Genomic DNA, 10,696 nt, shown 5'->3' on the forward strand with positions numbered 1-10,696 from the left:
GGGTTAGTGTGTTATGGTGAGTAGTTATTGGAGTCCAAGAAACTTAAGAAATGGTTTACCTACTATATTAATATGTACACTATGTACATCATTCTTAATACACAGTTGAGTTGTTTTCCAATTTGTATGTCTAACAGTGATATGATAACATGGTTAATCTGCTCTCTCAAATAAAATGAGCCATTTGTGGCATGAGCTCATGAGTATGAAATCTCTTGGTTTATACCATGCCATGAGAGGTGGTTTCTAAAAGCAACATGGCACGGAGAGGAACATAGTTGAACATTCATATATGAAAATCATAGCATTACATAAATAAGAAAGGCATACTTATTAGTGGATTGGAGAAGCAATTATTTATATACTCTATCTGAAACCTTGAAACAATACTATAGAGTTGTGTCTCATCGATTAACACAATCCCAAAAGTAGTGACATTATGCCATTTTTCTTTTAATAACGATTTATAAAGCAAATGATGTGTTTACTCTTGTTGAATAATCACATCGGAATTAATGTTACATGGCTCCCTACTCATCAATGTGAGGATAATATTAAATAAAACACATGTTTAAAAATAAGGTCTTTACATTTATGTGTTGGAAAAAATGCATTTATTTGTTAGTATGTGAATTTGATGTATGCATATGAATGTCTAGCAAAGGATAACATTTTATATTTTAAATTTGAGAAAAAATTGTTACTTTAGCATTCCTGAGTGCAATTGAAAAAATTAAAAAAAAAAAGGTCATTCTCAAAAGGAATGAAAAGTTGAGCAATTCAAATTCCAAGAAATGTTTCTCAATGCTTGCATATCCATATTCTATATCTAATACATGGACCATACATGGGGATTCCTCAATCAAGGTTGAATACCATCATATTTTCTAATTATTACGATTATCACTGTTAGAGTGAAGCGGGGCTTCTAATTGTTGTTCTGAGTTTTTCTAATAAATAAATAAATAAATTTGTACACATGCTTACACTGAAGGAAAAATGGCTTAGAAAAGACACAATGGAAACCTAGGTGGAACTCCAAAATAATGGAAGTATATCTTCTAATATTTACATTTTTAATAGAAGGATAAATGTTGTCAAAACATTTCATACAAAATTTCTTCAAAGGCCAATCTTTGCAAAAGGTAATAAACCATGCACTATTCATGTTGATAACTCAATAAACAAACCATCTATGCAAAGCTTGATGTTTAAATGATTTAAGTTTGAAGGAAATATTTACTCATTTTATGCACGCAATCACATTACTAAAATTGATTTCTACACAATAAGGAAGATATGTTAAGTTGTTTTAGATTGCCACCTACTTATCCATATTTATTTAAGTCTCAATTATCTCCTCACAAATGACTCCTTTTGTGATTGTTGTGTCCCTCTATGGTAGTATTCATTGCTCTATAGCTAATAGCCCACAACCTCCCTTGCATGTGCCTTTTGACACTTTAACTACTTGTAAAAGACTTGAGATTAAGCTATGTATCAATGTAGAAACAACATTTTTACACTAGAATATGATGTCAAACATGGGTAAGGGGGGTGCAGGGGGGGTGGGGGGGGAGGGGGGTAGGGTAGGGGGTTGGGGGGGGGGGGGGGGGGGTGGGGGCAGGGGGTAGGGTAGGGGGTTGGGGGGGGGGGGGGGTGGGGGGGCGGAGGGTATTGGTTGGGGGGGGGGGGGGGGTGGCGGGGGGTAGGGGTTGGGGGGGGTAGGGTAAGGGTAGGGGGGTGGCGGGGGGTGGGGGGTAAGGTAAGGGTGGGGGGTGGGGGAAGGTAGGGGGTAGGGTGGAGGGGGGTAGGGCGCGAGGCCCATGGGGCCGGCGTTAAGGAAGGGGGGGAGGAGTTGAGATTGGAGGGGAATGGGAGTTAGGGGGTGGGCTTATGGGGAGGAGAGTTGTGGGGTAGGGAAGGAAGAGTTGGGGAAATGGTGCATGGGTGGGTGAGTTGGGGGTAGCAAGGGCTGGCGCATGGGTAGGGCAGAAGGGGGAAGAGGGCATGGGTGAATGGGAAAGATCGGTAATGGGTTGGGGGAAGGGGGCACGACGACGACCTACCCACGGTTATTGGGTGATTGAGTTTGAATAATTGTTTAAGACAGTTTATATAACTGATGTATGCATCATATCTTCATATAAAATTAATGTTTTCCATATTTTGTTAAATGAGAAGTTATGAAGCATTTTTATGTTGTTGGATTATGTCTTAAGTATGATAAATTTTATTTTTTAAATATCTACAATGCAATATCAAATTAGAGATATAATGTCTGTTTTATTCAGTATACAAATAAAGACTTTTGAATTCATTCAGTGATATAATTTGTTCATAATGTCATGTTTTTTTAGTTTTATAGTTGAAAAAATTTCAATTTCTTTTGTATCTAGCATGTTGTGGTTGAAAACATGTTAAATTTATACTTAGGAAATAAAAATGATATTCTACCAGAAACATTAATGTGTTTTTTCCTTAAAATTTAACTTTGTTTGAGACATAAAAAATTGGTTTTATTAGCATTTTTTTAAAAGTTTGAAAATTGACCCTAAAAAAAAAAATCATTATTCTAGTATCAACACTTTCGTTTTGAAGCTATATTTTGCACGAAAATTTCGTAGTAAATTTCGTAGTCACTGCCATTTTTAAAACACGTTCAAAATTGACACCTAAAAAAAAAAACATCGTTCCAGTATACACACTTTTCGTTTTTAGCACTGTTTTTGATGTTTTTTTGGGGTTTTTTGGCCAGAGTTCTCGTTTTGAGTTTATAGTTCCCGTTTCAAAGTTTACATTGTTCATATTTAGATACTCATTCTAAATCATGAGCTAATAAACCAATTTTTTCAATCATTATTTCTTTAGTTTATGTAATTAATTATCTTATAAGCATTTATCTTCATTAGCAATCTCTAGAAAATAGTGAAGGCTTAGATGATTAGTGGAGTTAAACGAATAGATACATGGGAACATATTATTGGTGAAGTTAAACAAATAGATACATGGAAACATATTACCCATCAATTTTATAATTTATAAATTTGATCTATTATGATTGATTACTGTGCAATGCAAGGGTCTTGACACAACTTGTAGGTTATTGAGTTAACTAAAGTTTATAGTTTTGAACAATAAATCTCATAAGTTTCAATAGTCTTTTTAAGTGGGATCGTGCTACATATTCATAGTTTAGTTTTGTCAAGGGCAGTGAATACTAGACCATAAGATGTTTCATTTATGTGATGGGGTGGTGACATGGGCTTAGGATATAATAAATGGGTTTTACAGTTGCTATCTATTGGTTCAATCATCTCTAGATAAACTAGAATGTTACCCTTTTCAAGGAATTCTACTAAAAAAAGTCTACCTTTCTAAGGGTGCTCTCTCTTTGTAGGAACAATCATTGATGGTGCAAGTATTTACAGGGAGAATACTTAATTTATTGATTGGGTATACAATGCTAACTCTAAAGCAATGGATTGTTGAGAGCACTTCCATATATCACTATGGGTCTTTTGGGTTGTTCTAAAAAATTGAGACATGAGGTCATACATATGTATCTATCTTGTTTCCTTGATGGCTGTAATGTAATAAGTAGAAGTTAGGTAGGTTGTAGACTTTATGAATATTGGACAACCTACGATAGACTATTCTAATGTACATTTTGGCTTCTAATTTGAAATATCAAATGTAAAGTTTTTTGTTCTTTAAAAATAAAAGAAAAAAAACTAACAAAAACTAACTAGAATGTTACCCCTCACTATAAGCTAAATATTTTCAATAATTTTATCATAGTATGTACAAAGACACTTTTGAAATGGTTAAAGAAACTACAATGTGCGTAAAAAAACTTTCAATATTTGTTATTTAGCTTTGAAAAGAGATTTAAATGGGTGGGGCGATTTTAGACATTATAAATTCTTCCTCAATTATTTTGAATCACTTGACAATGTCCAAAAACTCATTATGTTATTTCCACTATTGTAAATGGAAAATTTGTATATGTTATTGTTGTTAAATTGGATATTTGATGGAAAATAAAATATGTAAAATTTGAACTAGAAATATTGCCATTGAAACAATTTTTCCTTCCATTTATTAGAAAAACTTTTTTAACGGTTTATGTAAAATCTTAAATAGAAATATGCTATTGAAACAATTTTTCCTTTCATTTATTAGAAGAACTTTTCTTAACAATTTTTAGCTAAAGTCCTTAGAGTCTCACAATTCACAATAAGTGAGAACTATTGTTGTTTCCCCTAGCAATTCACAATAAGTGGGAACTATCATTGTTTCTTATGATAATAAGGAATGTAAGGAGGATACAAATTCAAATTTGGGACAATTCACAATAAGTGGGAACTATAATTGTTTCTCCTTATAATACGAAAGATATAAATTCAAACTAGAGGTAGAGGGTAACTGAGTTAGAAAAGACTTAGAAAAAAAGTGGAAAATGTTAATTAATTAATGAGGTAATTAAAAATGGAAATGAGAGGAAAAATAACCAAAAATACAAATAGGTTAAATGAAAATACAACATTTAATGAAGATGAGAATCTTAATAATAGAAGCCTAATTGTCTGTCATCCAAAGGTTAGATTCACTCATAAAGCTAAAGCATGAATTTAGTAAGGAAGAGAAAACAACAATTTTTGAGTCATCATGTTTTTGGATTCTTCCAACTTCTCCCTACTTAGTATTAGTAATCAATATTAGTGTCTCAATATTATCTAATTATCAAAAGTTATTTTGTTTTCTTTAATATATATATATATTATATTTTAACATTTTATTTAATATATAAATATAAAATTAATATTTAAAAAATAGTGTTAAAATATGAATAAATAACATATTTTATTTTAAAATAAAATTTTTGTTTAGGGTGACCTAAATCATGGTTGGAAATTATACCTAACATATTTGTAAATATGAATGAATTCATAATCATATTTTATTTATGAAATAAATTTTTAAAATAAAAAAATAAAATATTTACCATAATATATATATATATATATATTTTGTATTTTTAAAAAATTGATAATTTTTTTTTATTATGTATTATATAAAGATTGTAAGGCTAAAAGTTGGTGATTTTTATTTTTATTTTTAAATTGTCTATTTTATATTGATATTTAATTTAATTTTCAAAATATTTTTCACATTATCAACATTTTTAATTTAACAAAACTATAATAATTTTGGAAAATAATTATTGAACAGAAAATTAAAATTCTAAAAAAAATTATAATATTCTTTTATAAAAGTATTATTAAACAAAAAAAAAAATCCTATTTTTTTATAATATTCTTTTATTTTAGAAAATTCTCCACAACAATTTAACTTATTAAATTGTAAATTTCATAAGATTTTTAACGGAAGCTTCTCTCTAAGCTTTTTGAGCATAGGAATAAAATCTTATATCAAACTAGATAATTGGTTTCTTTAGGTCCAATAGACCAAAGTTTGGTCTAAGTGGACATTAACCACCACCACCACCATTATCATTAAATTATTAAAAATAAAACAAACAAATTCAATTGAGTTTTTCCGCTTATTAAATTTTGATCTTTATAAGATTTTTAACACCTCTAAATCTCAAAATAACCTTCATTATGCATTTTCTAAGGATATCTAAAATATTTTTATTAAATTATTTAGAAATAAAACAAATAAATTCAATTAAGCTTGTTCTCTATAAAGATATATAGTCCTATGGTAGGACACCATACTTGGCAACACGAACTCTTTGCCAAAACAAAGCTTGGCCGCAGACCTTTTTCTATAATGAATCCTCATTTCATCGGAATCATAGTGTGTTAAAAATCCACCCTAACAGGGAAATTGAGTCTTTTGAGACGTGGGATGCAGCTTTGAAGAGACACCCAGTCGAATAAATTCTGAAATTATGATGGTAAGTGGAGCTCCTTCGATTGTATCTCAATCACAACATTTTCAGCAGGTTCCCTCCTGCCAAAATTTCACAACCTAAATTAACAGACGAGCTTAAAAAAAAACCTGAAAATTTGAAGATTTAAATCTAAGAGGAAGATGATACCTGCAACGAACGACACAGAACACAACAGAGCAATCGTCTTGATCATGGCTGGTGGCAAATTATTTGGCAGAGCCCTCGACCAGAAGTCACCCGCTGCGCAAGTTAAATACATTAATTACAGTAAGAACAAAGTATAGAAAATTATTACAAGGAAATTAATGCTGCTCTGAGTAAATTATATAAGTAAGGAGTAAATTATATATATATATATATACGGACCGCATCTTTGAGCGTAGCAAACGCATTCCCGGCCTACGCCACAGTTGGGTTGATCGTTTCCAATATCCAGCTTGTTGGAATGGGGTCTCTCGCACTTTTTACAGAAATCCCCAATGTCGGGCTGGGATTGAGATTCAGAAAAGGAAAGTCGAACCCCGGCGCTCAACTCCGCGGGTTCAACCTTTTTAGAATAATGATCCGAATTCAAGATGCTGGTGTAATGGGAACACTGCAGATCTTTCAAGGTCCGGTTCCCCAGCTTTTCAAACTCTGTATCACAGCAGAAGGGCGTACCCCGCGGGGCCTGCCCCTTTCTCAGGCTGTCAAAGGCGGGGCAATCGTAGAGGGCATCGCAGGGCAAAGAAGAGTTCTTGGCAACACAGAGGCGAGCCGAATCCCGCTTCACAATGGAGGTGTCGGAGCAGTTTAGAAGGACAATTCTGTTGTCGGGGGCAGGTGGCAGGATCGAATCCGCGTTGGTGAAATAATATTGCAGAAGCTGTTGCGGGATGGGTTTTAGGGAAGAACAAACGGAATTTGTGGAATCCCTAATGGTGATGGTCTTTGATTTGTAGTCCACATCTTGGACCAGAAACGGCCCACGAGGAGTCAGGAGGAGGAGAACGCTGGCGCCCTCCGCATTTTTCTTGCAGCGCAGGAGATTTCTGTAGGGGAATGCCCCGCAGTCCTTTTCCGGGCCGAATGGGGGACGCAGGGTTATGTTTCCGCAGGAGCTGTGGCACTTTTCGCCATTAATGCTGCTATTGCTACCACAACTGGAACTCACTGTAATTAAGATGCATGTTATTCTTAAAATCCAACCTGAGATTTTGGATCTGTTCATGCTTGGCGCTCAATAAACCCAAAAACAAATCTGCAAGATTTGATCGTTGCCCTAATTACTGGCTGCACTGCTTTAAATTTCATGGCGGTAGGCTGAGCTGGTGGTAAAAATGAGTGAAAGTTGACGTGGATTAAGTGTTAGATTTTAATGACTTGTTACTTTCACTTAACGTACTGGACGATTAGTCTGCCATCACCAACAAACAGCAATTATGTTGCGTCCCGCGTTCACGATTCAAATATCTAAACAGTTGACATTTGTATACCCAAACATTTGACAATTCCAGATACGGATAGGTAAACTACTCACAAATCGTTGGCCTTCCCATTGCTTTGTGTGTGGGCTGGTCGTTTTGGTTTGGAGAACGACTCGCAGGCCATTAATATTTTTTAATTTCTTTACTCGTAACATCTTTAACTACATTATAAGTTTTACATTTGCCTTAATCAAGGCATTATAAAACTTACATTTGCCTTAATCAAGGCATAGTTAGGTATAAGGTATTAAACCCATCTTTGGAGGCCGAGTTTGACGAGTGCCCATTTATGGTATTAATTTAATTTAATTGTACAAATTATCAGCATACTAATTTAGTTTTAATTTTTAATATATAGTGATATTAATTTAATTTTTAATATTACATGATGTTTATATCAGAGTTTTATGTTTATAAGGTATCTTAACCTAATTTTATAGGTACAACATAAAATATAATAAGACATTATATAACACATAAGATATAATAAGACATTATATAACACATAAGATATAATAAGACATTTTCATAAGATCTAATGTCATGTGGAAATTATGTACATTATAGTTACATTTTTATTCATGAGTTATATATAAATTATATCTATATATATAATTTTTTATTGTATTTTTTTTATTAATTTTTAAATTATAATATTTTTAGAATTATAAGAGTAGATTGGTTAGAAGTTTTTATTAATTTTTGTGTTGTATATTTTTATTATAATTATATGTTTTTTTTAATGTAAATATATTTTGGAGGTTTAATTTCCAGATAATTTCATTTTGTTTATAAATATAACAAATAAGATATAATAATAAGACATTATATAACACATAAAATATAATATAATATAATAATACATTAGGTTTCTAGATATAAGACATTGTCATACTATATGTCATATAGAAATTATGTACATGAATATATAGAAATTATGTACATTATTATTCATGAGTTATATGTAAATTATAATTATATATATTATATATATATATATTAAAATTTTTTATTAATTTTTAAATTATAATATTTTTAGAATTATAATAGTAGATTGGTTGGAAGTTTTTATTATATTTTTGAGTTGCATATTTTTATTATAATTATACGTTTTTTTTTAATATTATAATTATATGGTTTTGTTTTTTTGTTTTTGTTTTGTTTTGTTGTTTGTTTGTTTGTTTTTTTTTTGAGGCTTAATTTTAAAAAACTCCGTGTTAGTAAATTTTTATGATATATTGATCTATAGCAAATCCTTGGAAGAACATGTACATCATGTTCACGAGGTCTTAAAAATAATGGAAGAGAAGAGAAACAACTATATGCAAATTCTTCCAAGTATACCTTTGGGGTTTAAGAAGTGGAATACTTGAGTAATTGTATTTCAGGAAGGTGTCAAAGTGGACCTAGTGGACCTCAACAAAATTAAAGCTATAATGGAACATTTAAACCCCAAAACTTTGAAGAAAATTAGAGGATTCTTAGGATTGACTTGCTATTACTGGAAGCTTGTCAAGAATTATGGTAAAATAATAGCACCTCTAACAACATTATTAAAGAAGGAAGCATTTTGTTGGACCCATAAAGTAACCAAAAGCCTTTGAAAAACTTAAGGAGGCTATGTGTGCAAATCCTGTCATAGCCACACATGACTTAGAAGAAAAACCTTTGTTGTAGACTGCGATGCCTCAGGTCATGGAATTGGTGCAATTTTAATGCAAGAAAGAGGGCCCCTTGACTTTGAAAATTACCAACTTAAAGGAAAGAACTTGGTAAAACTCATTTATGAAAATGAAATGTTAGCCATACTACATGCAATTAAAAAATGGCACTTGTACCTATTAAGAAGTCATTTCAAAGTAAAATTAAATCATGATAGTTTGAAGTACTTCTTAGAGTAATGCTTATATTTAGAAGAGAAATAAAAATGGGTTAGAAATATGCTTGGCTATGGCTTTGAAATTATCTACAAAAAGGGAAAATATAATATGATGGAAAATGCACTTTCTAGGAAATAAGAAGAAACAAAGGGTTTCTTATGTGATATTTCTATTATACAATCTAATTGGGTGGACGAAACAAGGATAAAACAAAAGCAAGATTATTCAACAACTATAAGAGGATCCAAGTGCATTAGATAATTTTTTGTTGAAGAATGATATTTTATGGTATCAATATTTCCTATATTTATGTAAGAATTTCCAACTCAAACAAAAGATCCTTTTTGAATTGTACACTTCTCCTATAGGAGGACATTAAGTGTTCTTAAAAAATTACCAAAGGATTAACAAGGATGTTTTCTAGGAAGATATTAAAACTGAAATCCAAAATTTTGTGGGTAAATGTGTGGTAGGCCAATAGAGTAAGGGAGAGGCAACAACCATTTGCTATACCAAGTCAATGTGGGGAAGAAGTTTCAATGGAATTTAATATAGGTTTACCCAAATCTAAAGGAAAGAATGCCATTATGGAAACATTAGATTGACTGACAAAGTATGCTCATTTTTTCCCTCGTTCTCACCCTTTTAAAGAAACTACAATGATATCAACATTCATGCAAACAATCCAAAAACTACATGGAACCATAATATTATTGTAAGCGACAAAGATCCAATTTTCGTTGGAAATTTTTGGATTGAAATATTTTCCTGTTTGGAATTGGCTCATGACTTATCTTACCATCCTTAATTTGATGGGAAGACTAAGATCGTGAATAAATGCTTAGAAGTACATCTTTGTTGCTTGGCATATGATAAAAAAACATAATGGGTCAGTGGTTACCCTTAACAACACAATGGTACAACACATCCTTTAATACTTCATAAAAATGTCCCCATTTATGATACTTTATGGATATTATTTTCCATTCATCAAAACACCCTTGAAAGGGACTATAAAGGTTCAAGTAGTGGAGGACCACATATGGCACCAATAAGAGGTTTTCAAACTATTGAAGGACAACTTAGTTACAACCCAAAATAGGATGAAACAACAAGTAGACCAATGTCACAGTGAAAGGGAATTCAAAGTAGGGGATTGTGTATTTTTTAGGATACAACCATATAAACAAATGTTCCTTAAACAATAAAAGAAGGACAACAAATGAGCTCCTAAGTATTATGGCCCCTATAAAGTATTGTAAAGGATTGGAAGTATGTCTAAAAAATTGGAGTTGCCTCCATCTTCACATGTACACCTAGCCTTCCATGTTTCTTGCTTACATAAGGTAATTGATGATAAGATCTCAAACCAAAATAATTTATCCGAAATTAATGAAGAAGGGAAAATAATTCTAGAATTAGAAATA

General features: G+C 31.8%; 1 protein-coding gene across 1 annotated transcript; it reads right to left on the minus strand.

The window, feature by feature from the left end:
• Window positions 1-5,625: 5,625 nt before the first annotated feature.
• On the minus strand, window positions 5,626-7,225 carry LOC149152738 (uncharacterized). Its single transcript, XM_089444220.1, has 3 exons — window positions 6,290-7,225; window positions 6,071-6,163; window positions 5,626-5,982 (listed from the first exon to the last, which is right to left on the minus strand). The coding sequence occupies exons 1-3, from the start codon at window positions 7,131-7,133 to the stop codon at window positions 5,957-5,959; spliced, it is 963 nt and encodes a 320-aa protein (XP_089300346.1). The 5' UTR covers window positions 7,134-7,225; the 3' UTR covers window positions 5,626-5,956.
• Between the last annotated feature and the right edge of the window lie 3,471 nt (window positions 7,226-10,696).

This window comes from Pinus tabuliformis, chromosome 9 (assembly GCF_031772625.1).
Source record: "Pinus tabuliformis cultivar Carrire ecotype Pingquan chromosome 9, CPIR1, whole genome shotgun sequence".
In the NCBI taxonomy this organism is placed as follows: domain Eukaryota; kingdom Viridiplantae; phylum Streptophyta; class Pinopsida; order Pinales; family Pinaceae; genus Pinus; species Pinus tabuliformis.

What these genes read in the sequence shown, in the direction of transcription:
- LOC149152738 (XM_089444220.1), bottom strand. Translation starts at nt 7,133, where the DNA reads ATGAACAGATCCAAAATCTCAGGTTGGATTTTAAGAATAACATGCATC. An exon ending in TTGCTACGCTCAAAGATGCG is followed by an intron (nt 6,164 to 6,289) that starts GTCCGTATATAT and finishes TAACTTGCGCAG; the next exon opens with CGGGTGACTTCTGGTCGAGG. An exon ending in TTCTGTGTCGTTCGTTGCAG is followed by an intron (nt 5,983 to 6,070) that starts GTATCATCTTCC and finishes AAATTTTGGCAG; the next exon opens with GAGGGAACCTGCTGAAAATG.